Below are 27,985 nucleotides of genomic sequence, written 5' to 3' on the forward strand. Positions count from 1 at the left end.
GCGGGACTGTGTCTTACCTTACAAGAAGCTGATTTCAGAGGATTCTCAGGGAAACATTTAGGCATCACATGTTGGGTTAGTGAGAAGCTGTGGACAGCCTCAATATTCTCATATGAAGAAGCAGGTGGGTATTTCATACAAAGCTGGGCTCAAGCACAGTCAGCGCTGAGTCACAGTGAGGTTTATCATGCTTCTTCACTGAAACTGATATCTGGCGGCAACAAGTGTTTCAGACTTATTTTAATTTGGCAGCAGTGCTCGGGGCGCCCTGATGGTCCAGAGGTTGAAGATGACCCAGAACTTCCCTGGTTTGTGTCAAGCCAGCGACCAATTGTTTGTGTCTGTGTGCTGGTGAAAAAGTAAGATTTAATAGCAGGTCCAACAGCTCTGCCAGTAGCTGCTGATCAGACCTGCTCAGTGTTCTGGAGGACCTTTGGACCGGTCTTACAGAACGGCTTCAGCTCAGACAGAGTGTAAAGTTTTCAGGTCAAGTCTCTGTGGGGTTAAGGTCTGGACTCTGACTCCAACAGGTGGGTTTTCTTTGTCTGACGTCAGTCTGTCTCCTGAGCCTCAGCAGGTCACAGACACCTTGACATGATCCTGTTAGAGACCTGGATAAACTTGAGGATTCATTTTCTTTGAGACAACTCTGTGACTCCTTCAGCTTCATACAAATCAACACCTTGCGATCATAGGTCATGTTCCATCTCTTTTTCGTGAGGCATGGTTCACGTCAGCTGATGTTTCCTGTGAACAGCAAACTCAAAATGTTTGTTTTTTATTAGTCAGAGTGTCTCTAACCCACACGTCCAATCTGTTTCATCGACTGCAGGTCTGATAACTCCTGAGTGCACTTAGCTTCTGTTGAAGTCATTCGTTGAGGAGTTCATGTACTTTTATCAACCTTCACTGTGAATGTTTGAATGATGTTTTCAGTACGGACAAGAACAACACGTGATTTGTGTGTTATCAGTTCAAATAGATTGTGTTTGTTCATAATTGTAACTTAGATGAAAATCTGATCTTATTCAAGGACAAGTGTTTGACCAACAAACCGACACTAATGTCCAAAGAGCCACGTTAAGCTAAAAACTACACCGCTAAGACAAACAAATATAACCCTTAGTTTAAAATGGATTCCTGACAATATTAGTTGTTTTTAATGCACTTTAGCATTTCTCAGAATTTTGTCAGAAACTAAAATGAACTAAAATGAAGGACTTGTGTTGTTATAACTTCACATTCGTGTGGCTTTAATATCACTATAGAGCAGTTTAGTCCGGGGGAGAAAGATGAGTGCTGCAGGACTTGAATAGCATACTGTACATACAGTACTGTATCGTGGATGTACTGTATGAATGCCCTTCAAGTTGTCAATATGGCCTTTTTAGCATGTGCTTTAGCTGCTCAGTTGATCCATGTAAGTGATACTTGTCTGGTAACTCTACCTTGGTGTTTCAATCTGAAAATGGCACCAAGGACAAACATGGTGCAACTGCAAATTGTTGCTGAAGTTCTTTTATTATTTGTTTTTCATTATTTTCAAAGGTCAGATAATGTGCCTTAATGTCACAAAATATATAGCTGATGGATAAAAGTTGAAGTTGCTGCTAATTCATAATGACCCCCTCCTCCTCTGAGTGAATAAATGCTGATTGTGTCTCCTTGAACAGACCAGCAGGTGGCGCACATCCACACACTTCCCTCTGTACAACAGTCCAAGACTTCACAGCACACATCCAAGGTCTTTGACTGAATCTCAGCTGACCTGTTTGTCAGTGACCGTCTGAGTGATCTGAAATGAGACAAACTGCAGTCTGCCTTTTGTCCCCCTGCTCTCATGTTTTCATAGTGACTGAATAAAACGTCTCAAAGGAGCGGGAACTGTGTGAATGTTCATGTGTCCTTTGGAAATCTGACTCTTTTCTGCAGGAAACGTGAAAATAAAAGGCAGCGCTCTGGCATTGTGATCAGGAAGTCAGCAGCAGTGATGATGTGCAGTGGCAGTGGGTGACCTTTTACTGGAGGACACACACTCAGCTGCTCTAACGTCATCAGCACCGCTGCTGCAGTTCCCCCACGCTGCCACTAGAGGGCAAATAATTGGCAGGGTTTGTAGTGCTGATGTAGATTACACTCCTGACCTGGAGTTAAAGGGAAAATCCATCCTTAAATAAAGTTCAAATGTGGCTCTTCTACAATATTGTATTCTGGGTTTGAATCATTTCTTCAGATGAACAGCAGAGACACAGACTGCAGTGATCAGGTCATGTAGAAGAAAATCCTGGAGCTGTTCCATCAGGGAGACATTTTCTCATTCGCAGATGGAAATCAAACTCAGCTGCATGTCACATCTTAAACAAAACCTCTATACGCTCATGGAGCTGGTCCTTTCAGTGGACTGTAATGTAACATGGTGACATCATCACTTCTTGATGCTCTGATGTCCAGTTCAGCAAAAACTCTGTCCATATTTATAGATACTGACCTTATTATGGGTAATTATTATAATAAAGAATCATTTAAATCCTGTTTTTTGAGGAATTTACTCTTTGAATTACATATAAACATGAAATGTAATAAGAACATGTATGAATGTACCAACACTGACACTGAGCTTTTTTAAGAAATAATATTTTCCATTGTGTTCCATTAATTTTCTGTCATTATTGACCCCTCTCCTTGTTCAGCTGTTTGGACCAGGACTCAACACTTGAACTCACTACACTGGTGCTATAGTGATATCACACTGATCATGGTGTTTATAGTTTAGGTGGAGACTGTTCTCTATCAGTGGTGCTATCTGTGACTCATTGCATGTGCTGCACTCATACTTTTTGTGTATCACAGGCACAAAGGCTTCTAGGTATTTATGTAGCCTATCAGCTTACACCTGTCTGAGGTCACGACCTACTGTAAGAAGCACCCTGGGGACCCCAGCTGCCATTCACAGTGTCATTCAACGTGCTCGCTCTTCATAGTTTATCATCGGCACCACTATCATGCTGCAGCCATGATATTATAATGCAGTAAAGCCTAAATCTGAAAACATAAAGTGTCTCTAACAAATCCAATGTTCCGCTCTCTGGGTGAACCTAATGAATATAGCATGACCGGTTCGCCTCTAACAGGATGATAATGCAGACTCTGCACCAGTGTGATGCAGCCCCGCAGAATTGCAGTGTCTGCAGCAGAGACTCAGTGACCTTGTTTCAAGGTCGCAATGACACTGCCGTCAGTTTTTCCTCTCATGCGCGCACCACGGAAATCCTGCCCCGAGCCCGGGCTGCATACATGGGATCACATCAAGACATAAACACACAGTTGTCCTGCTCCTCTGACACAGAGAGGGCAATGAAGCGAGGCTTTAGCGCTTATTGGTTTAACAGACTAGACTAACGTTTAATAGTCTATAATTAGAGCTACAGAATACTGGGGTCTTCTGGGGGGATACGCATTTCTCCAAATCACACGGCTACTACATGTTCTTTTCATCTCACGCTCTCACTTTTATTCTCCATTATTTTAAACCAGTGTTCAGTGTTGTTATCTCTTGTCACAACTTCTCTCCTCGGTGTGCCAGCTGCCACCGGGCATGTTGGAGAGAGCACGGGCTTCAAAGTTGGACAGAAACCCCATTTAATTGTTATTATCTGTGTGTTAAAGGAAGCCTGATGATCTCCGACACATGTCTGATGAGGTGTCTGACACACTGTGCTGCAGGTTGCTGGTCTGAAATCCCTTGATTATTTGCCTTTCTCGTGCCATTGCAGTGATCTCCTGATCTCCTCCTCCTTGGCAGCTGCCCTGTGGAGTGAGCAGGGTCAGTGTCACAAGACCGACAGCATGACTATATTTTCCATAGAGCTGTGCCGTTCCTCCAGCAACACTTCCCTAAAGCTTTTGTCATAATTTATTGAATAAAATGTACTGTAATTTTATGTTGTATGGTGGAAAATTTTAAGTTAAAATGCCACAACAAGACGAACGGCTATGATAAAATGTACAATAAAGTATTTATATAGTATTAGTAAGTCCAAATGGGAATTTCATAATATCTCATGTTCTGTGGGGGAGGGTTTGCTCCCGCACATATTGTCGAGTTGCACGACACAACAGCTTTGTATAAGACTGATCTGGAAGCAGCCTCAGATAAATGAATACAGCGTACCTCGACTACATGAGGATTAACGGAGACTGGGTCATATTTTTTTTTCACGACTTGCAGGCCATTATTATAATGCTGCTGACGCCGGTGGAAGGTGCGTACGGACGTAACGGAGACACAGCGGACGCAAATTGGAGAGAGGGAGGAGTAAAGGCACGGGATAGATATCCTACGTCACTGCGCTGCGTCAAGTTAGCGAGGGAAACCTCGGGAGGAGCCGGAAGTTATACAGTGTGAGTTTTAAGAAAGAAAACGGTGGTTTAAATACTGATTTAAGTACTGTTATGATTCTGGGGGAGTGTGTGGCACATTAAAGCAGGAGGTGGTGACTCTTCCATCTTACGCTCCGTTTCGCTCTGTGACGTCGTTTGACTCGAGAAAAGTTCAAGCGTTGCGAGAGTCGACAGAGTTTTATTGTGAAACTTTTTTCCTTACCGGATATTCAGTTTTCCTTCTTGAAGTCTTGACGTTAATTTCCAACTACAACCTCAGTTGTGAGAGCCGAAGACGAAAAATTATAACAGCGGGCTACGGAACCGAACAGGCGGATAAGACAGTGTGTCGCCGGTCGTTGTCATCACCTTATGACACGGTAACGGAGGGATGCGATGTGAGACACCCACCGAGGCTTGGACAGCGCCATTATACCGGTTAAACCGACTGTGGACTTGCCCGCCGCAAAGACTTGACTGACTTCAGATAAAAACAACCCTGCGATGGTTTTACATTTCCCAGTAAGTACCTCTCTCACCCACACCGCAGACACCTAGCTCACAGCGGGTTTAGCCGGTTATTAATCGCTCCGTGGAGGTGTCAGCTGTCTTTATCGGTGGCCTGATGTGCATGCACGATTCGCCTGGCAGAGCTTTAAGTTCGCGTGGCCACGTTATTGGGGGTAGGGGGCACGAGCTGCTGAATAAATAGTTAGTACGCTGTGTAATGCACAAGCTTCTTGTCCAGCTTTAATACCTCAATCATACACGAAGCCCAGACTGACTCGCAGTTGAAGACACGCTATAACACTCTCTGTGACGGGTAATGCTGGAGTCGTCTGTAAAACACCCACAAAATGTCTTAGTAAATATGATGCGTGGACATTTATTGAATAAATGAAGAATGCAGAAACATGGCTGAACAGGGTGCAGCGGATAATTGTCGTCGTATGTTTCTCCGCATGCCCTCACTTAAAAGACAAGTCTTGCATGTGCAAATAACACACTTCTTCAACTGTGCACACTTTATATGTAACCCCCCATACACACACACACACACACACACACACACACACACACACACACACGCGCGCGCGCGAGTTATTCTTCTTTCTGTGTTAACACACTGAACTATGCAAGTCACCGAGCCTGCTGGACCAGGATTGAGATCACTGATCTTAAGGCATAATCCACTTTGGCAATTAACCTTTCACCGGTCCGAGATCAGTTATGAAGGTCACCCCTGGGTGCTGTTCTCACCGTCTCCACAGTGCGCCGCATTTAAAACCCTCAAACTGAGTTTTATGTACAGTCAGTGTGATGCATTGTCAGTGACAAAGGCCACTGGTGCCCCCTCACAAAACTACAAGAAGCTCAAGGACTGATTCATGTGCTGATATTGGACTTTTAGTTTATGGGGGAAAAGTGTGCACAGAGAGATAACGTTTAATACAGGGAATTATTTCAGTTTGTGCTGATTTATTTATCTGAATATACATCTTAAATTTAAATTAAACTTCTTCTATGAAATGTGACTTTTAAAAATGAAGTTGTCAGTTCTGATCACTTCCAAAGAAAATGACGAAAGCATCACAGTTTGTTTGTTATAGTCTTGTTGCTCAAGGTTAAAGAGCTCGAAATAAACTGAAGTCCCCTTTGCTGCAATTTGACATTTAATGTTGTGGACTTTTTAAATGTCCACAGGCAGAGTCATGTTTACACTTTCAAAGCAAACTGAAATTATGTTTCATTTAATGTTTAAAAAAAATAAATAAAACCAGCCTCTTTAATTATTTACAGAGAGTTATCACCAAACTTCAGCTCATGACTTTGAGTAAGAGACAAGGTGTTGGCTTTACTCTGTCTGTCCTTCAAGCATTCCTGTCGCTGTGACCTTTGGAGTGTGTCACGCAGTGTAAGGGGGAGGGTACTCCAGCAGCGTGCAGAAATCTGGATAGATACAGTGGGTTATGTATTTTAGGAAGGAAAAGTCATTGTTTCTAGTGTACACACGTCTTACCACAGAGGTAACAAAACTATCTTTAATGGAGAGGTTTTCATGTGGAGATTGGTACTGTTATTATTAATAGCTTTTTAATAATCTAATATGTACAGCTACTTCTCAGACATCATGGTCATTATGAGGCTGGACACAATGTTCCCATAGGGATTTGACCTTTAACATCACAAATGGGAGGTTGACATGAAAATGAATCATCTTGGTTTATCTATAGGTTCAAAAACCTCTTATCACTTATTTTGCAGGTGTCCTGAGAACTGCAGACTTCAACCCAAGCAATAGCACTTCATTAAGCTACCACCAGGAGTGAGGGATATATAGGCTTCAAACGACAGCTCACCAAACAGGTAATGTGTTCTCACTTCACCTTTTTATGCTGATGAAATATTTTGTTATTATGCTATGCTTCGAATGGGATTATATGGGTTATTTGTATTCTGTTGCCAGGTGTAATGAACTTTTAGCTGCCGATGTTAACCCTCTGAAGTCGATGTTTCCATAAATATGTTAGAGATAATAATTAATATGTATAGTGGAGTGTAGAAATATGGTTTAAATGTTGTGAGAATCTGTAGACTCCACTTTCTCCTACAAATTCTTGCGAGATCATATGTGACTTAAAGCCTCTAAACTTTGGTTAAAGTAGAGTGACAGACAACACTTCAACTCTACTATTCTACTATCTACTATTTTACTCACATATTGCACTATTTTTATGAACCTATAGACTTTGGCAAACCCATTTGAAGCGCCAAAACAATTCATCCACAGCAGCAAAGTTGTGTTTTCACAAGATATTTGAAGAATTTCAAAAACTAGGCTTCAAATTTTCAGCATTTGGGCCAAGTTATCTGTTTACACAGTGCTCTGAAAATTGCAATATAAAACACTTGGGTATTGTGTCGTATGCAAGTATCTTTTAAAAAGTGAATTTAAGAAGTAATGTAGAAATCAAGAAAATGCCCTCAGACCACAGAGGGTTATTAATGTCTTCTGATTAGATGTGGACAGAGAAATGCAGCATAAGCAGTAAAGAATGATTTTGAAGGTATTGGCATCTCATTTCACTTCAATCATCAATCATCACACAAAGTGACTAATGATAGAATATAACATGTATGATTCTGTTACAGACATGCTATTCACATTATCCAAAGGGCTCAATGATACTATAACTTTGAGGCTCTTGGTTTTTGAGATGCTGCATGAAGAAGCGTGGAGAAAAAATAAAATCTTTCTGCAGCAATTTTGATCGAGCAGAATCAAAATTTGTGGCTACAATTTTATAATTTGCAAAAACAACAATGAAATGAACATTTCTCACTGGTTACATGTGAGTCAAACTTTGTCATTCATCATTAGGACTCTTTTGCATTGTGTCAGGTAAAAGTTGATACTTTTGATTAGTTAATGGATAGTAAATGTATTCCTGTCACGGTTAATATAGTCCTGGAGCACGTTTACAATTGGGACTGAACATGTTTCTCCAGTATCACTACACAAATACCTGTTATGATGTTCCTCCATCATAAGACATAATATGAGCATATATATATTTCATTTCTACGTGTGAGATAATGTAAAGTTAGTACTCATTCAAACCACTAACAGCTAGTTAATTTGGTAGTTAAATGAAGCTGCTTGCAGAGTGCTCCTTGCACTAATATGTTTTAGCCACAGTGTCCATCCTGTATCATTTAGCAGCTGTTAGGGAAAGACGACTGTAGCCCGGCCCATCTCAACACACAGCCAACACGAGCTAGCGGGCGCTGGCAGCCTGGAAACTGATTTTCTGTCAGATCTGTGCCATGTTTTCACTCCGCGGAGAGACTCGAGTGCTGTACTAGTCACCGCTACCAGGTAAGATGCAGCCGAGCCCCGGATAGAGTGACAAAAATAACCCTCGGCCCCAGGAGGAGAGAGCTGGTCAGGCAGGATTAACGCTAGCCACTGCTAGCTTAGTTAGCTAATGGCAGGGCTAAGCTACAGTTATCATAATGTGTTCGTCGTTGATGCTAATGCTAACGCTACTCCAAACATGCTGCTACATCAGTTTAAAGTACACACGACACGTTTCTATGGTGAGTTAAAGAGGAAACCAAACATCTACACCAGTCTCACCGGGTTTAACACAAACTTTAATCTGCTTTAACCAAACGAACCAGCAGCCTCAAAGCTATCCTCTATGTGTTTCAACGTTTTATTCTCTCAGTCTGTTGCTCCTCATTTGCCAGAGCAGATGTCGAGCTGACCAGCGGTGCACATGGGACATTCAGGGATCATAGCTGGTCTTAAAGTGATGATTATCTGGCTTCATGTATTATTATTCCTGATGGCACTGGCTCAGACATTCACTGAGCTTGTAAACTCAGTCCCAGTAAGCTAAACTTTAAACAGGTTACTGTGACCCCCCCTTTGCTGCTTGCCAAAGAGTGTTACAATCAAGTCCAGAGGGGGCAAACTCCAAAGAAAGTATATGACTACCAGCCACTATAGGACTGGGTTATCAGCTGTAGCAATACATTTCATAAAGCCATTCTGGGTTTGCAATTAATGATATCTGCAGCAAGTATTATATTCCTCGCTGAGTGTCTTGAACCCAGGATGTCACATAAGAAAGTCTTTATCTACAACCATAGTTCTCTTTATTGCATATTGCACTGTGTATGTGTAAAGCTCAGTGTAAAAGCATTGAGAGCCTGTTGTTTTTTTCTCAGTGGGCTGAACCCTGTTTGTATTGAACAGCTTTGATTGCCTCTAAGTTCAAAGACAGCGCCTCATTGGTAATTGGGATGTTTTTCACGTTTTTCTTAGTCATGTCTCTTGTGAGTAAATGGGTAACATGCATACACACACACACACATATATATATATATATATATATATAAAACGTATTAATAATTCAGCAAACTGACATTAATAAACAGCATACAGCACATGTTAAGAGTGCACGCTTACACAGACAGTTGACTGATAGTTTTGTAGTCAGAGTAAGTAAAGGAGAAAATCTCTCCACATTGTTCAATTAATCCCCCCAAATACAGCAATTTAATAATATCTCTATATACACCATAAAGTAAACAAAATAAGAGTCTTTTATTAATTATTCCAAACACCCATTGGTTTATTTAATTAGGGCAGAAAAACCAGTGTGTACTGAGCATACATGCATGTAATGTAGTCATTGTGGGCTGGGCGAGGGACTGGAGCAGGGAGCAAGGCATTTTAACTATTGCAACACTTATATCGGCTGTAACTGGTTTATCAGCCCAACTGATGAATCTCAAGACTAGATCAAAGCCTAGTACTGTATATGGCTGGAGTGTGTTGAGGACGTAGGTGAAAACTGTTGTAAACAATGACTCTCAATGGAAAGTAGCTAAAGCTGCTTGAAATGTTGCTAGATGAAGTAATATGCTAATTAGTATATTTACGACACCATTGCGTCATATTTACATCCTGCGTAGTGTCCGCTGGTTTCTCATCTCTCTGTGCTTTCATACAGTATTTTAATACAGCTGGTCTTATTAACATATTTTTTGTGTTTCTGTTGTCATGACTACAGAACAAGTATGTAACAGTGACTGAAACACTGCACATTAAGACAACATGTTAACCAGCGGTCACTTCCAAATCCTGATTTTATAACCGTGATGTCCTCTGACAAAATTTCGGCTATATTTATGATCACTCGGAAGTTAGTTAGGAAGGAGGAAGTTAGAAGCGTCAGAATATCTGTCTTAATTTGTCTCTCACACGGCGCACAGAAAAACATAGTCGTTTGGACCTAGCACCAGACGGAGGGTCTGGGGTTGTGTTGTAGTTTGGACGGGTGTAAACTGAGACCTTTGGAAATGATGACGTCACATCCACGGTGTCTTCTGATTGGCTCTCATCAGCCTGGACTACCAGCGGTGAATGCAATATGATAATGAATTGTTGCTGACCTTGTTGTCTTTGCTAGTTTAGTTACATTCTCCATTTGCTACAACTGTCTTTTCTGTTCCTCGTTCATTGTGTTTTTTGCAACCAATCATCTGCAGAGTAGACAATCTGCTTCCTGTTTACACTGGTTCACACATGCCCAGTATATATGACTGGTCATGTATGTATGTGTTTTCAGGTGTGATAGTCTGGATGGAGATCGTTTTTGTTGGAAAACGCTGTTTTAAAAAGAAAATGTAGTCATGTGGGCGGAGCATGGGTAATAAACTGCCTCTCTGCTACTCACTGAACAGTAGACGCACAGAGAGGTGTCCCTCTCGCTCGTGGGGCAGATTATCTTTCTTCTAAAATGGCAAATGTTTGACCAAAAAGTCACTAGATATGTCTATTTTGAAAAACGTTGTTAAAGGGTCAGCCAACCAATGGTGTCACTCACTCACTCACTCACTCACTCACTCACTCACTCACTCACTCACTCACTCACTCACTCACTCACTCACTCACGGACATTTGGGGATGTAGCACTGAACTGTTGCGGCTCCAGCCAAAGAAAGAAAGCGGTTGGTTATTGCAGTAGACTGGCAGTGTGTATGCAGGAGAAAATCACAAGTCACTTTCAGGTCTTAACTGGATTGAAGCTCTTTAGGCTGCAGAGATCCCATCTCATCGTCCTCACGCAGTGATCTATTAAGCTGGAACAAGAGCCCAGTCGTTCAAGTAAGGCCCTGCATTAATGTCTCCACTGATGACTTGAAGCCCAGAGACAGACACCACACATGGTATTCACACTCTTGCCCCGCTGATCCCCCTTTTCACTTTTCACCCATTTTTCCGATCCCTGAAGAGCTGCTGATAAAGTCAGGCTGCGTCTCTAACACCAGACAACAATGTCCGCTTCAGACAGTATAATGAAACATGGCTACTCATTAATTACAGGAGTGGTACACCTACAGAAGAGTCTGAATTAATTTCCCTGGTTTTGGCAGGGACATTCGTGGTCACTTTGCTCACACAAACATTCACCCACCCGCCTGTTCAGTTGCTTTATTGCAGGAAACCTCCTGTGTCAAAGAGGTCAGGCTGCTCTTAGGCTAATTGTCTTATATAAAATGGACACAGTGTATGATTGACATTAAGGCTCCAGACATTTGGCATTACAACTAAGTTACTGGAAGCTAAGTAACAACTTAAAAGCATGAAACATAATTACTCATGCTGATCTTACCATACATTACTCTCTGGGTTTACATTTGGTCGTGGAGGTGGTGGAACACTCAACTGTCGTCATGTTTTTTTTGACAGAAGGAGTTTTACTTTTAGCAGCATTTAGAACAAATTCAAAGTGATTAAAGCCTTTCTGTGTCGTTCTGCTGCAGTTTGATTTAAAGGTGGTATTTGCAAGTTTTGCTATTGCTACATAGCTAACATTACCATTAACAGATTTTAACTTCCCAGTCTTGCCAAGAACTTCAGCCATCATGGCGTTTACAGGAAATTATAATACGTCCTCTGAGCAGCTAGTTATCCAGGACAAATTGGACGCTACAGTGACTCTGTATTGGAAAGTGACAAGACGTGCCAACAGGCTCCGGCTAGCTGGTTAGCATGCTAACTTCAGTACAAGAAAATAGAAGCAAAACAAAAGGGTTGCTTTCCATCACTGGAGACAACTTACAAATAGCTCCTCTGTATTCTCAGTCGAGAAAATTGAATTGAGAAATTAAATGAAAAATGTCTGTTGAGGTGATGGGATAGTGGTAGAAGCCTGCTGCCCTCTGCAGTGCGGAAAGTTTTTTTTTTCTCTTAAGACGTTATGGCTACAATACTCCATGAGCCGACTTTGATAATCAATTAGTAATTTCAGTTATTTTTCAAAAAATAGTAAAACCCTGCAAATTATTTTCAGATGCCATCCTCTCAGAGTGTTAAGTCATCAGTGTTTAAAAGTCATTTTCTTAATTTCTAAAAGTAATTTTGAAGTATTTGGACTTTTGGTGGAAAGAAAATGTAATTTAAGACGTTATGTTCAGCTCTGTGAAGTTGTGATGTGCGTTGTTTGACAATTTTTAAAATAAAAAAAAATTTAATTATTCTGTTTATTCTTTAGATATTCTTTAATTGTTCTTTATGTTATTCTTTAAGTTTATTCTATAATGCTTTAATAAAAGAAATTGCAGCAGATTAATCGATAATATAAATAACAACAACCAAACATTATTTTCATTTTCATCAGAAGCAATATTTACTGATTGTTTTGTTTGGGGGTGTTGTGTGTCTGCGGTCAGCCGCCGTAGTTTCTGTAGTTAAACTGAGAAGTACAGCAGCTATGTGAAGTTGGCAGGCATGCAGTTCGCTGCAGCACTGCCTCACTCAAACGTAAGTTATGTGTCTGAATAGGGAAGCGCAGGCACTGCTTATGAGCACAGCAACCTCCATCTGGTCACCTTGGCTATTTTAATGTGTAGAAATGTCACAGACAAAGACTTCACACTGCGGCGTTGATTCAAGTACTCTATAGTTTTATTTTAGGCATGAAGGGTCCTGGTTTGGTGAATCTAAGGTGTTTTTTGATGGATTGAAAAGACTAGCTGAGGAAAAAATAGCACAAAACAACACAGGGACTAAGTTCTGCTAAAGAACAGAGAGGGAACAAGAGGGCCCTTTGTGATGTTAATACAAAAATTTGAGTACTTTTCAGTCCATGCTTTCAGGAAAGAAAAATGACCACACTTTTAATGTGAAGTAACCAGGCTATCTGGATGAAATAACATTTACAGTTCAAGTGGAGATTTTTTTGTTTCCTGTTTCCTTTTGATTCCTGTGTTTACACTCAAATCCACTCAAAAGGTATAAACAGTAAAGCTTGGTGTAAACACTTGGAGACTGGTTCTGGGGTCTGTAGGGTCGGCTGGGCCAGTGGGTCCTGTTGCATATGATGGGGCACCACTGGCACTTTTCCACCCCCTCTTTCAGTCGTAAGATGCCAAAGAGGAAAAAAAATCTGGCACAAACAAACAAGTGAATTAAGTAGATTTTGATTATGAAGATTTATTTCAACTTAAAAACGAGACTCAATATACTCAATATCTGAACTCAATTTAACTGTATTTATTTATATATATTGTTACTGTATTTCCTTTCTTTCTTTGTTTGATACTTACTGCTATGAACCTTTGAGTTCTTGACACATGGTGAAGAAGAACTTCTTTTCTTTACTTGTATCCCTCCACCAGGGTGGTTGTGTGTGTGTGTGTGTGTGTGAGTGAGAATGTGGTTATTTTAAGTTGTGTTTCAGGGCATTGTTTTTTTTACGGTTTATATGTCGTTATCCAAATGATGTCAAAGAAGATTTAAGAAGATAAACAATAGAGAATATCAGACTGAGTCAAAATTCAGTCGGCCATTTTCTTCTGGTGGCATGAAGATGGTTTAAGAGACAAAGATGTGAGCTTGTGTGCCTGTATTCACTTGACCTTTCTTTGTTTTTAATGTTTCCCCTGTAGGCATCATGTCTTCCAGGGAGCGCCGGTCAGACGTCTACATAAAGGCAGAACCAAGCAGTCCAGAGGGAGGTGGGGGAGGTCGGACCAGCCCTGGTGGGGCCTCCTCAGACTCCTCTCAGAGTGGAGGTGGAGGAACCAGAGGAGACGGCACTAAACGTTACTCTCCACCACTCTACACACCAGCTCTGCGCTGCCACTTCAAAGACGAAGGTGGTGATGGGGCGGAGGAGGGCTCCACTGGAAATGGAGCAGGGCGATGCAAGTACGCCCTGAGCACGCTGCCCAAAAGGCTCTGCTTAGTGTGTGGAGATGTGGCCTCAGGTTACCACTATGGCGTGGCGTCATGTGAGGCCTGCAAGGCGTTCTTCAAGAGAACCATCCAAGGTGTGTGTTGTGTTTGAAAAGCAGAACAACCAGTATACAGGTCATATTTTCCCCTGACACCTTCTGTAATCAAACAGATTGATGGTATTTACATTTGGAATATTTAATCATGTTAATTGTGACTGACTGTGACCTCCTGTGTGACTCTGATAGCTTCTTCTTCTTTAAAACAATGAGTGTAAAACTAGTGTGGGGAGATTTTTCCTCATTCTTTTGAAAAAACAAAACAGCAAAATATAGTTCAGAAGATTTGGAAGAAACTTATCTGCTTAGTTTGTTCAATATATTTATATATTTTATTCTAGTATTCCACAAAGCGTTTCCTTTACCTTCAAACAGAGGAGAACAGGCAGTTTAACTAGTTAAATGTGGGAAGTTGAGAGAACAAATTAAATGTATTTTTACCAGCCACAACAGTGGGACTGGTATTTCACCTCGTAAATCTGTGTGTGTGTGTGTGTGTGTGTGTGTGTGTGTGTGTGTGTGTGTGTGTGTGTGTGTGTGTGTGTGTGCCATCAAATGTGGTCTACTGTGGCAGGAAGTACCACGGAGGTGTTGAGTGATTTGGCAGTTGTTGATATGTCTGTGGACAAATTGTCACAGTGATACCATCGCAATTGTGCAACATACAGTCACAAAATGGTACTTTGGTTTGAATGCTGAGTACTCATGTAATAATGCAGTAATAACTAATGAGAGTTTTTGTAAATTGATCAGGTTTAATAAATCTGGCAAAATATTCCTTCATCAGCTGTAATCTGGAACAGTCCCTCGTCACTATAGTGGTTAAAGAGTCTGAGGAAGGAGTGGACCCGTGCCTCAGTACACTGTCACTACAACCACTCCATCTGGTTTGAACTAAAACCATGACCCCTAGGCAGTCACTGTATGTATGTTGGTAGGTGGTGGGGAGGTTAGCTTGTGTGGCTTCTGTTGTGGGTAGATAGATTAAAATATCAGAGAGAGATTAAGACATTGATGGAGGTGGTTTTCACTCATCTCATATGTTTATTCATCTTCATATTTCTTAATCATTCTCTTAACTGTAAATTGACTCTTTCTCCATAAAGGTAACATTGAATACAGCTGTCCAGCTTCAAACGAGTGTGAGATCACCAAAAGGCGCAGAAAGGCTTGCCAGGCATGCCGCTTCACCAAGTGCCTCAAAGTAGGCATGCTGAAAGAGGGTGAGTGTTTATGTTGTGCAGACGCTGTGTAGCCAGCCTGTGATGTTACATCTGAAGAGTCACTGTGCTGATCTTTTAAATCTGGTATGTTCACTCTGTTTTCCCTCCACAACTCACAAATACTTGATGTTTCACCATGTAGGGGTTCGTCTCGACAGGGTCCGAGGTGGAAGACAGAAGTACAAAAGGCGCCCAGAGGTGGAGAATGCAACATACCAGAATGCCCCTCTACCTCTGACAAAGGAGAGTGAAAAAGGTGTGATTTATATTCATGTCCTGCCATTAGTTCAATGGTAACTATCAGCCCAAACTACAAGACTGTAGGTGCCACGTTTCTGTAGCAACTCTGTAAAGTGCAGCCAGCTCACTCATTCACTGTATCTGACACTCGGTGCTGATTAATGGGAAAGAGTTTTGCTTTTATTTGTGGCGAGAGACGTCCTGCTGCCGCTAGGCAACGGATAACCGGCTACTGATCAATTCTCTGCTGGCAAACTACACGTATGAAGAAAAAAGCAGCTACGTTTAGTCAGTTAAAAACACAGTAAGAACAGACACATCAAAGTGTTGGGTGGTCAGTTTATCTGGAGGTCATCCCTTCGCTGATTCAGAGGTAGAGAGAGAGAGCTGCTCAGAACATGTGAGATATTATGGGAAGCTTCACCGTGAGCTGTCCACACAGAGGAATTGATTAGAAAACAGCGCCCTCTGCTGCCGAAGAATTATACACAGATTTCCTCACTCTTCAGTCAGCGATACAAGAGTGAAGAATTTAACCTGTGCCTATTTGCATAAATTTAGATGACCTAACTTGGAGCTCATAATTCAAATAAATCTGACAAAGGAGATTTTTTTTGTATAAAATAGTTAACACCAGTGCAGATCAGCATGTTGCATTAAGCAAAATTTAGTTTATTAGTTTAGAAAATGACGAGTTGATATTTTGGGATCAATGTGTCCGTGACAAACTGCAGTTTTCATTTGTGCATCATATTAATTTGTTGTTTTGTGTCCATTTTGCGACACAGGTTCCTCCAACATCATTGTGTCCCACCTCCTAGTGGCAGAGCCAGAAAAATTATTTGCCATGCCCGACCCTCTGCAGCCTGACACAGCCCAGCGGACGCTCACCACCCTCTGTGACCTTGCTGACCGTGAGCTGGTTGTCATCATTGGCTGGGCCAAACACATTCCAGGTAAGAGATTCACTGAGGAGACACGAGGAGAGGAGAGGTAATGACAGACACTATCACTCAGACTCTGACTTTTCAATTTATTTTTTACACTACGTTTATGATGATGATCATTATAACTGGCCCCTGACTCTGATGGATGAACTGTGTAACTGATAAGTACAATGAAGTCTCTGGAACAAAACATATAGTCCAAACAAATGAAATGAATTAACTGATGGTTTTTATGTTGAAATGAACAGTTCATTTAATTTATTTCACACAAATCAGAAATAATAATAGAGTACAGGTATACAAACATGATAATAGCCCGGTCACTGCATGTACAAGATACAGCCACAAAATATCTAAATCCTAAAACCTAAAATGGTACAAAACATCTGTCCCATCAGCCCATATATCAATTTGATAGGCAAGATACACAATCAGCAATGAATGGCAATTAAAAATAAGAGTAAAAATAGTAGCTCAGCAGAATAGCCAGTTGTGAAGACCCCAGCACTTCAGGGTTCGGGCAAGTTTAAACATATCTTAGTTGCAGCTGCTGTTCTTTTTAAAAGCAGATAGAGATCGTGACATTTTTAGTGTTATCAGGCTCATTCACACCTGTGGACCTCTGCACAAGGTTACGACTGGTATGTGGTGTGTGAGGAAGGAGACACTGAACCTCTGCTAACTGAATTAAAAGCTAGAGCTGGGTCACCAGCTGCCAACAGTATGAAGCCCATTATCTGGCCACTATAGAGACATGGGTTCTGTGTTTGCTGCGTCACCTGACACCAGAAACATGTTTGCCTCCTCTGCATTTAAATTCTTCTCTCTCTCTCTCTCTCTCTCTCTCTCTCTGTGTCTGTTCCCCCGCAGGCTTTCTGTCGCTGTCCCTCGCAGACCAGATGTCTGTGCTGCAGTCAGTGTGGCTGGAGGTGCTGGTGCTGGGTGTAGCGTACCGCTCGCTCGGCTGTGAGGACGAGGTGGTGTTTGCGGAGGATTTTGTCCTTGACGAGGAGATGTCACGTGTTGCAGGACTGACAGAGCTAAATGCAGCAATTAGTCAACTTGCTCGCCGTTTCCGTGCACTAAACGTGGACCGGGAGGAATTTGTCATGCTAAAAGCCATCGCACTCACTAACTCAGGTACTTTCTCTCCTGCAGCTGAACAGTCATACAGACATATAGATTATTATCAGTATTTTCACAAGCCAGTATTTACTTCTCTGTGCTGTATGTTGCACATTTCATATCAGTAGTCATGAGTAGAGCAAACTGAAACAACAAGTTCTCTAGTGGCATTACTTAACAAAGCAGTGTTTCTTGCATTCTTTCTAAATGGAGTCACCCCATCTAACCTCAAATTAAGTGTCTCTGCTAATGTCAGAGGAAGAATTGTTCTGAAATTGAATATTAGACTTTATACAGCTGAGTGCTCACCACCTCCACTAACCAATTTCTTAAGGGAAACCGTGCACGTAATTAAGCGTAATGCTCATGGTGTGCAACAAAAACTACATTCAGGTACATTATTAGGTAGTTTATTAGCTGAAACTAATGCAGACTGATATTAACAGCCTTCAATAAATTCTACATTCATTAACGTGAGAATCCTCAGTTCTGTTTGAAACTGTTGTAGAGAAGATTTTTGTCGCTCATCTGTATTATCATTTTGGAGGCTGCAGTCTCTGGTGCTGTTGAACTACATTGTCTTACACTGACAACTGTTTCTAATATTTAGTTTAAGATTCCTGATTTGATCTCAGTGTAACACAATATGATTCAACAGAGCCACAAACCACAGCCGCCAAAATGACCAGAAAGTGGAGTCAACATCACTTTGAAACGAAAACGGAACCGTTCTAACAAAGTGACACTTCGGAAAAATAGGATTTACTGCAGGGTTGTTGTTAGTTTTAGCTAGGTGATAACTAAGTGTATTTTTCCCTGTTTTAATCATAGTAGCACACCCATTATTTGTTTGGTGCAAAAATGTATTATTATCATTATTATTATTATTATTATTATTCTTAGTTCAGTCTGAAAGTGTGAGATTGCGTGTGTGTATGTTGTGGCATATGTCAGTTGTTTAATCAATTAGTCAGTGTGACATTGGTAGCAACAGAAACAGTAGATTAGCTGTGTGTGTGTGTGTGTGTGTGTGTGTGTGTGTGTGTGTGTGTGTGTGTGTGTTTGGGGGGGGGGGCAGGCAGACAGTGGCTGTTTTCCAGGTTTTTAGCCCGATGGGATTATGTGCACGTCAGCAGCCAAAGGTCCTTGACAACAGGAGAATGACTATTACCTGTGCAGGTGCAGTGAAGGCTTTTTTCAGTTCTGGGGCAAAATAGAAATCGACCAGCAATAAAAATAAAAATTTCTCATGGTGTTCTACTCTTCTAGCAGGCAGATCTACGAAGGCATAAACATACAGAGCAGAATAGAAATGAGTCCACTGGTTGTGGGAAGTTTACCTCACTCATAACCTTTACGTAGACATCCCTCAGAGAGCCTCTCAAGATTACTGTCAACAGCAGATCATCTAGCACGTCCTGCTCGTGCTACAGATCCACTGTTTGTTCTGTAAATAAAGGCTGTCATTAGTTTGTATTTGTGGTAAGTTACTGGGCAACATGTTTCTGTGGCAAAAGCCAAGAAAATCTGAACCCTACACCCTGCCTTACCATGTGCTCCCTGCTCTTCTGTCAGACTCCGTTTACATCGAGGACATGGAGGCTGTGCAAAAGCTGCGGGACCTCCTCCACCAGGCCCTGCTGGAGCTGGAGTGTCAGCGGCGCCCAGACGACCCCCAGCGGGCGGGACGCCTCCTTTTAACATTGCCTCTCCTCCGACAGACTGCTGGTCGTGCTCTTACCACCTTTTACAGCATCAAGACCCGTGGAGGTGTCCCAATGCACAAACTATTCCTGGAGATGCTGGAAGCCATGATGGACTCTCCCTAGTGCAGAGAGCAGCAGGAGTAAAGAGGCTGCAGAGAAAGACCCAATAGAGATCTCGGCTTCAACAGTGGATGAGTGGCTCATGAGAAAGGAAAGTTTTTGTTATAGATTTAATAATGAGGAAAATGGTCCTTTTACCCTTTAGGCTACATGAAGAAAGAAAAAGAATATGACTAAAGAAAAACCTCATGTATTGTCTCTAAGCGGGAAAGCTTACAGTAAGATGTAAACTGCCAAACTTCAGTTAAAGGCTCCAAGATCCACGAGTGAAAACATTTAACATGAATGCCAGAAAACTTCTCAGTTTCAACTATTTTCATGGTGTGTTCCATCACAGCATCAATCTGCAGTTGCATAACCACTGAAGAACAACTTTTAGGTACCCAAGAACAGACTGCAGTCATGTGGCTCTTGAACTTTTTAAAAATAATGCAACATCTACTTATGAAAGCCATTATAAAATATCCGGTGAAAGACTTGAGGGTCCAGTACACGGTCAGATCAACATGCACATGGAGTGCTAGTATTCACTATAGTTTAGTGTGCCGTTGTAGGCAAATTCATAGGAATTACTTGCAATATGTTAAAAGCAATATAATGACTCGATTATTGTCTGTCACATTTAAAATATGGATAAAATGGTGAGACATCTAATTGTGTGTGTAGATCAGTAGTTCTCCAGTCTCGGGACCCCAGGTGCTGATTTCTGTTTTAATTCAAGCTTCTAGACGAGCCTGGTTTGGGTTGGGGAGTCCAGGTGAGTAGATTTAGAAACCTGGCAGGAGAGGAAACCAGCAGCACTTTTTGGGGTTAAATACTGGAATTGGGAACCACTGGTGTACACAGCAGTTGCAGGATTCTTTATAGAAAGGTTGTGCAATTGATTTGAAGTCCAGGAGTTGTGCACTCATAAGATGCCCTTGTTGGAAGGTAATATATTCAGTGTTGTATGTAAATCCTACTGGCACACAGAACTGGCTTCCATACAAGCAAGTGTGTGCGTACATGTGCAGTTGAAACCAATGAGCTACGCTGAGATCAGGGAAGAACACAGCTCTGACATTAAAGCCAGTGTGGCAACATCAGTGGTTAGAAAAGAAACGCATTTGCCTCATCTGCTTTTTTAATGCTGTTCTCCTCTAGATCTAACCACTACTTTTTGTCTCCAGCAGCTGTAACGGTCTGACCTATTTGATCCGGTTTATTTGTGGGCTTTAATGTATAACACTAACCCGTATGTATGATTGATAGGTTTATGATGAGATTTTGCTGCATTTTCTGCAGTAGTGAAGAGCGCTGCATAAAAGATCTCACTTGCTTCAATGCAACGTCCCTCCTCTGTGTACGTACATCTGTTGAACTTTAACTTGTAAGTGCCCATGAAGGGCTCAGGGCAACGAGAAATGCAACATATGCAACATCTTCCCTTTGGATGTTGAAACCTTGTCTGACAACATCCTGAAAGTCCTACTCATTGTTCAGCAGGTTTGTATACTTACACTATAAACGATCATTATAATAAGCTTTACGTGCAATGCAAAGCTACAGTGTCTGATGTCAGAATCAGATCCCTAAAAATAATCGTTATTGGCCAAAGGGGCCATTAACCTTTTAGCCATGTACAGTTCCATTTAAATAAACATAAACATGCAATTTATGGAGGAAGATAACAAAGCCAGCAAATGTGATACAAATTCCCCATTACAATTATATTTGTGCAGCTCACAGTGTACTGAAATTTGTAAAGACTTGAAACTCCTTTTTCATACATCTTCCTTCTAGGATTTAAGGGTATTTTATTTACATTGTGACGCACTGTTGTGGGTTTGGTATTGGAATGAAGCTTCCATTCATGATATTCTGAATGCTAATTTTTTATTTTTTGTTAATGTACGCAGTTGTGTGTTTTCTGAAGCTGATTGTCATTTAGGGATCAATTTACATGGCTCTATAGATGCAGCTGCATGGTGAGGCTACAGAGGGCTACCTCAGGAGGCAGGGCGAGTCAGATGGCCAAATAACTGTGGAGACGCATGTAATTCTTGATCTTTTGACATGTCGAGTTTAAATTTGAATATTAGGTGTGTTGAATGTCCCGCAGTTGTGCGAACGGCTGAGATCCTTTTCTTTGTTTTCATTGCTCTAAGGTGTATACGGCTCATTAATCATGCTTTATAAGACGAGGCTCCATGGTACAAAGTATCTCACACTGGGGGGCAAGCCTGCAGTTGATATGGTTTCACAGGATTAATGGTGGAGCTTGGAAACTCTGGAGGCCAGTTCAAATTGAAAACGGTTCATCTTGTAACACACAGGTGTTGCACTGTGGAGCAGGGATTGATGTATCTGGAAAAATGTGACTCTGATTCACCTGTTTGGTTTTGTTTTCTTAGGTTACAGCTCACACGTTCATGTCATCTAAGACATTTTTTTGCTCTGATTTGTTTACTAACCTAATTTCTTGAATAGTGATCAGATTTCTGAAGCAAACAAATAAATATAGATGCCTGGGACGCACTACAGCTTTTAAAACTTTGTCATTTACATAAAGGTAAATCTTTTCATTAGCATACAGATGTTTTAGGTACGGTGGGTTAGGGTGAAGGCAGGGTCATTTGCAGTGTCACTTAAAATTATACAGTCATTTGTAGTTTCTATTAAATATGTGTGCATTAATATAAATGAGCAATACAATAAATTACCAAACCTCACACATTTCCTTGTATAGCCACAGTGTACATTTAACATTGCCAGTTATAATGAAGAATAGCTACTAAACGTTATATTATTTAGAGGTTCAAATCAATGTTTGTATTTTGAAAGACTATTTAAATGATTAAATTCTATTTTTTACTCAATTTACTGTTGTTTGTTGACACTGCTTTATTTTTGTGTGTGATATTGGCTGTGAATTTCTGTGTGTAGGCTATTTTTTCCCATTTAGATAAAAAAAAGTTTCATGTCCTTGTCTAAACATGTCCACATAAAAATCACTGTGAAAAAAGTGAGATCTTCCACTGTCTGATGCAACAGGGAGTGGATTATTGTAGGTGCTTTGTGTTGTGTAATAAAACGGACACACCACCACCACCGCATATCACTGGTCTCATCTCTCCCTGTGGATGTTTGTGTATTTGTGTGTGTGTGTGTGCTTTTGTATTAGATGCAGGTAGTTATTTCTGCAGGTTTGGACACTGAGGATGAGGGACGGTCCATGAAAGGTTGTGCTAAACCTAAACACTGAGCAGACTTCACAGCGGTTACTGAGCAGGAGAAATGAAGGATGATAGTAGCTGACTGTATAAACAGTTTGCCTCTGTGTGTTTGTGTACCATCACCTTTGTCTGCAGGTGTCAGTTTTGTGAAACAGCATTAGAAGCTTTACTCTGAAGGGCAAGATTATCCAGCCCAGCCTCTTTAGGATTGCAAACCAGTGTGCTTAAGTTAGGGTACTGAATAGACTCGGAATGAGTGTGGTTTATAATTAGCACTAACTGCTACAGCTAATGATGTAACCTATTTTACATGTCCACAATGCAGGTTTACTTTGCCAGATTTATGGACGGATATTTGCATGTCTGTGCTGGTTTATTTTCAACCAGGCTGCATGTCTCCATGTTATGACACACTCATGCCATATTGAGGAAAAAGAAAACTAATTTCAGCGAAAAGAATATTATGAGAATAAAGTGGTAATTTTACAAGAAAAAAAAGGCATTTATATTATGAGAATAAAGTTGTTGTTTTTTTAATACAAGAAAAAAGTCATAATATGAGAATAAAGGTTGTAATTTAAAAAAAGGTCATAATTTTACAAGTTAAAGTTGTAATTTTACAAGGAAAAAAGGTAATAATTTTATGAGAATAAAGTTGTAATTCCAGGTTCTGCTTTCAAGGGGAAATATCAGCACCTTTAAAATGAGGAACGTGGAGCACCCTGTGAGGTTCTACTTTAGCAGGTTTCACAAATAAGGAGAATTTTCATCTTTAAGCATCAGGACTTTGAAAAGATTGTGAGGACACTGAGTTTATTCTGTTGTTAGAAAAACAGCAGCTGCCACTGACTGTCCTTTCACCTGTTTGATTGGTTGCTTGTAATAAAATGTTTTTTCTCTCTCGAAATTTTACATTTTTATTCTCATAATATTACGACTTTAATCCCGTAATATTGTGACTTTATTCTTGACATTTCAGATTTCTTTTTTTATCCTCAGTGTGGCCCTAACACTTTGTCGTACCATCTGCAGTTTTCCATGTAATGTTAAATGGTTTAGCCTCAGTGCACAAAGTTATCAGTCCAACAAACACATCGGACATGAAGCTTCTAGCTAGCAGATGGCGCAGTAAATAAAAAGATTTAGCAGGCCCAAATCTGGACGCTAGGTTAAGTCCCAACAGCCAAATTCGATGTGGGACAGCACTGCAGGTGACTGTAGTAAGTTGGAGTGACAAAAACGCAAAGTCAGGGTGAGGTGTGTGTGTGACAGCGAGAAAGAGAGAGAGAGAGAGAGAGAGAGAGAGAGAGAGAGAGAGAGAGAGAGAGAGAGAGAGAGAGGGAGAGCAGAAACGCGACTCGCGGCCCCACGTCCCACAAACCTACCGTAAGATTGTACCCACCGCTAGCACGTTAAATAGCGAGCTAAAATGCTTTCAGTTACAGCCTCTCTCACCAAAAGCGCCCGTGTCGTCCAGAGCGTGAGGCTGCTACACGTCTCTTCTGTCGCCAAGATGCCAATTAAGGTAAGACTTTCAGGTGTTTAGCAACCGATAGCTCCAAGTGCTACATGTCTAATGGCTAAGACGTGAAGGTGTTGTTGTATTTTTTTTTTTTTTTTACCGCAAAGTAGCTAAACTACGCAGTTATATCGCTGTTCTGTCTCTCTGTAGCCCCCCGTGCTAACTGTCGCCATGACAGTCGTTAGCAGGACATTCATTTGTTTCTCGTGACCGTCCTGTCGCCGCTTTACCTGCAGCTTCCTCAACACCTGCAGGACCTGATTTGGGCATGAAACAGTGTCAATGATTACAGTAATGGTAGACGAGCTGGTCCACTGACTGTCAACCACAGGGGCTTAACTGATCTTAAACCCTTCTGAAAGGCCTGTGAGGGCAATATTAAAGTTGTTATCGCGTGTCAGTGTCATAATACAACGTTTCATGTAATAAAGCTTTTGTAAGGATAACTTTATTATTCAGTTAACAAATGAACTTAGTGACATGAAAGCGTGTGTGTGCAGCCACTCACATATTAGTTTAATAAAATATCTCCAAGGGTATAACATGGTGAACGTTTAATATGTATTTATTAGTTATTAGTTAGTTAGTTAATAATTTATTATTTTATTCTTGAACGTGATAAATGGGTTATTTATTAATCCGTCATTGTCACTCTTAAATGTAGTTGAGGTATTCGGCCATTTTAACTAGAAACCTACATCTGTGTGTGTTGATGTGTCGCCCTCCAGTGGCGACAGCCCCACAAATATCAACCCTGTTCAGATTAAGTGATTATCTCTTCATTGTGTGCTACACCACCAGGCTCTAATCTGAGCATTATGAGACCTCTCAGTGGAGACTATTTTAAAAAAGAAAATGTGAAATTAAAAATGTTCTTCTTCTTTTCACATATGTGTTGTTCATATCTTTACTGTGCACTCAAGGGTTTGTATGACAGTACATAAGAACAGGTTGCCAAGTTTTCTGCAGAGCTTAATGCTGCACACAGACTGTCTCAGTTGAAGTGCACAATAACAGTATTGTTGTGAACATGCAGAGTAAGCATCATTTAAGAAGCCATTACCAGCATTACTTAAACACATTCTGCCAGTGAGGAAAGCTTTCAGTGTCCTAAATGGACAAAAACATTGGTATCGTTAGCTGTAGTAATCAGAAAAAGCAGTTCTACTTATTAATGTATTGTCATCTGGATCTCCACCAGGTTGGTGAACAGCTCCCCGCAGTCGAGGTCCAGGAGGGGGAGCCAGGAAATAAAGTGGCAATGGATCAGCTCTTTAAGGGGAAGAAAGGAGTCCTCTTTGCTGTACCTGGAGCGTTTACACCTGGTTGTTCCAAGGTGAGTCCGCACTGTTAACTCTGCTTGTCATGTTTGAGGCACGGTGATCTTTGTATCAGATGACCATACAGTATATGTCTCTTGTTTCTTTCAGACTCACCTCCCAGGTTTTGTGCAGCAGGCTGCGGACTTGAAGAGCAAAGGTATACAGGAGGTGGCATGTGTTTCTGTCAATGATGCGTTCGTCATGGCTGCGTGGGGAAAGGAGCACGGAGCCGATGGGAAGGTATGGACTACAGTTTTTGTGTGTGAGCAATTTCTGTGCAAAGTCTAACTGTGAAAGAACATCTGATGGCATAGTGTGATCATTCAAAGGATGATAATAATACTGTTGCTCACCCATCTTAGATGCTTAAGAGCTGTGGACAATTCCTGTCAGACATTTTGTTTGTGGAAAATAAATTGGGAGTTTCCATTTCCTCAGTGTGTAGTCCCAGCAATCTGCTGAACATTATCACAGTGTACTGGGCTGTGTGCACAATAGAAGTATTTTAGAATTACAATTTACTATTTGCTCTTAATTTCACTGATATTATCTTTGTGTCTTGAGATGTCAGTCTGGGATGTTAAAGAACAGTGCATTCAGAAAGTATTCAGACCCCTTCACTTATTTCACTTTTTGTTATGTTGCAGTCTCATGCTAAAATTGTTTAAATTCATTTTTTCCCCCTTCAATCTACCCTTAGTACCCCATAATGATAAAATGAAAACAACATTTTTGCAAATTTATTACAAAGGAAAAACTGAAATATCACATTGACATCAGTTTTCAGACTCTTTGCTTTGACTCTTGAAATATAGCTCAGGTGCCTCAGATTTCTCTTGATCATCTTTGAGATGTTTCTCCACCTTTACTGGAGGCCACCTGTGGTAAACTTAATAGACTGGAAATGATTTGAAAAGACACACACTTGTCTATATAAAGTCTATTGCTAGCAGAGGTGGCGAGGAACCCAATGGTCACTCTGGCTGAGCTCCAGAGATCCTATGTGGAGACAGGAGAAACTTCCTGAAGGACAAGCATCACTGCAGAACTCCACTGATCTGAGCTTCATGGCAGAGTGACCAGACGGAAGCCTCTCCTCACTTGAAGACACATGAAAGCTGCTTGGAGTTTGCAAAAAAGCACCTCAAGGACTCTTTAACAACAAAATGTGAAAAAGGTCTGAATACTTCCTGAATGCACTGTACATGAAATTCACAATGATAGCTCAGATCTTAGGAATGAGCTTTTGCTCTTTTCTTCTGCAGGTTCGAATGCTGGCTGATCCTACTGGAGCATTTACAAAGGTAAAACTAAATGTCTGGTGATATGTTAAAGTCCTATATAAAGTATTGTGACTGTGTGTACTCATGAGTCTTTCTCTGCTTCACAGGCAGTTGACCTGTTACTTGACAGTGATCAGATTGTGCAGGTACTTGGGAATAAGCGATCTAAGAGGTAATGATTGTTTTGCCTATTTCAGTTTTGTAGTAGCATGTGTCAATTGAACTGAAAATTTACTATGATAATGGACTGTCCACCATTTTATTTGAGTGGGTCATGGGTCAATGATAATATCAGTAGAGTAAAACTAAGACCACCACATACAGACCACATTAGATTTCATGGCATGTTTACAGTCAAGTTTCTAGCCCAAAAATAAATGTTTTCATATTTCATGCATATCATATCTATAAATTGAGGTTGTTGTAGTTATTATTAATTATTATTTAAATGCTGGTGTAACTTTTTCTCTAAGGTGATTACTTAATTGGAGTCAGAATCATAATACACAAAAAAGTCTTTTATTCCATCAGTCTGAAGCAGTTGCACGTCTGAGTCAGTCTGGCTTTTACCATTACGTTTGAAGTTCATAGTTAAAAGTCTGTGTTTACTTCATCCTTTATTTCAGATACTCTATGTTGGTGGAAGATGGAGTTGTGAAGAAGATCAACGTGGAGCCTGATGGCACCGGTCTGACCTGCAGCCTGGCCTCCAATATTCTGTCTGAGCTGTAGGCTTATTCAGAGCTGAACAAACCCAACTACAAACCCCAAGTTATTGTAAAAGTTGCACTAACACACCCGGTCCCAACTCCTTCATGCTTCCTCCTTTTCCCAAAGACGGATGCAAGTGTCATGTAGATGCTAGTGTCAAAAAACCCACCTGGAAGGTAATTAATGCGCACAACTATGACATGAACGGCACTCTAAAGGAACTTGCACCAACTTCTGTGTACTGTTGTTTGTGAGTAAATAAAATCCACCCTGAAAGCAATAACTAAGGTTTTCCTGTGTGGCTCATAGTGTCATATGCCCAGATTCATATTTTTTTCATGTTGTGAATTAGAGTACAAAAAAGACTTGTAGTAA

The 27,985-nt window shown here is 40.9% G+C and overlaps 2 protein-coding genes and 1 long non-coding RNA gene across 4 annotated transcripts; 2 read left to right on the forward strand and 1 right to left on the reverse strand.

Moving 5' to 3' along the window:
• Positions 1–4,641: 4,641 nt before the first annotated feature.
• Positions 4,642–22,652, forward strand: esrra (estrogen-related receptor alpha). Of its 2 annotated transcripts, XM_023418316.2 has the most exons (8): positions 4,642–4,902; positions 6,646–6,747; positions 13,849–14,232; positions 15,303–15,419; positions 15,562–15,675; positions 16,448–16,615; positions 17,477–17,746; positions 19,307–22,652. In XM_023418316.2, the coding sequence occupies exons 3-8, from the start codon at positions 13,854–13,856 to the stop codon at positions 19,558–19,560; spliced, it is 1,302 nt and encodes a 433-aa protein (XP_023274084.1). In that variant the 5' UTR covers positions 4,642–4,902; positions 6,646–6,747; positions 13,849–13,853; the 3' UTR covers positions 19,561–22,652. The 2 variants fall into 2 exon arrangements, with proteins under 2 accessions (XP_023274084.1, XP_023274085.1); XM_023418317.2 differs by lacking the exons at positions 4,642–4,902; positions 6,646–6,747 and adding an exon at positions 8,104–8,260.
• LOC147818442 (uncharacterized) lies at positions 16,834–19,412 on the reverse strand. The gene is made up of 2 exons (XR_015437963.1): positions 19,282–19,412; positions 16,834–19,178 (listed from the first exon to the last, which is right to left on the reverse strand). It is a non-coding gene; the product is annotated as an uncharacterized LOC147818442 (long non-coding RNA).
• Positions 22,653–23,874: 1,222 nt separating the features above from the next.
• On the forward strand, positions 23,875–27,893 carry prdx5 (peroxiredoxin 5). Its single transcript, XM_023418148.2, has 6 exons — positions 23,875–24,297; positions 25,496–25,630; positions 25,725–25,856; positions 26,882–26,920; positions 27,007–27,071; positions 27,526–27,893. The coding sequence occupies exons 1-6, from the start codon at positions 24,202–24,204 to the stop codon at positions 27,629–27,631; spliced, it is 573 nt and encodes a 190-aa protein (XP_023273916.1). The 5' UTR covers positions 23,875–24,201; the 3' UTR covers positions 27,632–27,893.
• Positions 27,894–27,985: the final 92 nt, after the last annotated feature.

Source organism: Seriola lalandi, unplaced genomic scaffold (genome assembly GCF_002814215.2).
Source record: "Seriola lalandi dorsalis isolate HSWRI2012SDOR001 ecotype SW California unplaced genomic scaffold, Sedor1 jcf7180002054581, whole genome shotgun sequence".
NCBI classification, from domain to species: Eukaryota; Metazoa; Chordata; class Actinopteri; order Carangiformes; family Carangidae; genus Seriola; species Seriola lalandi.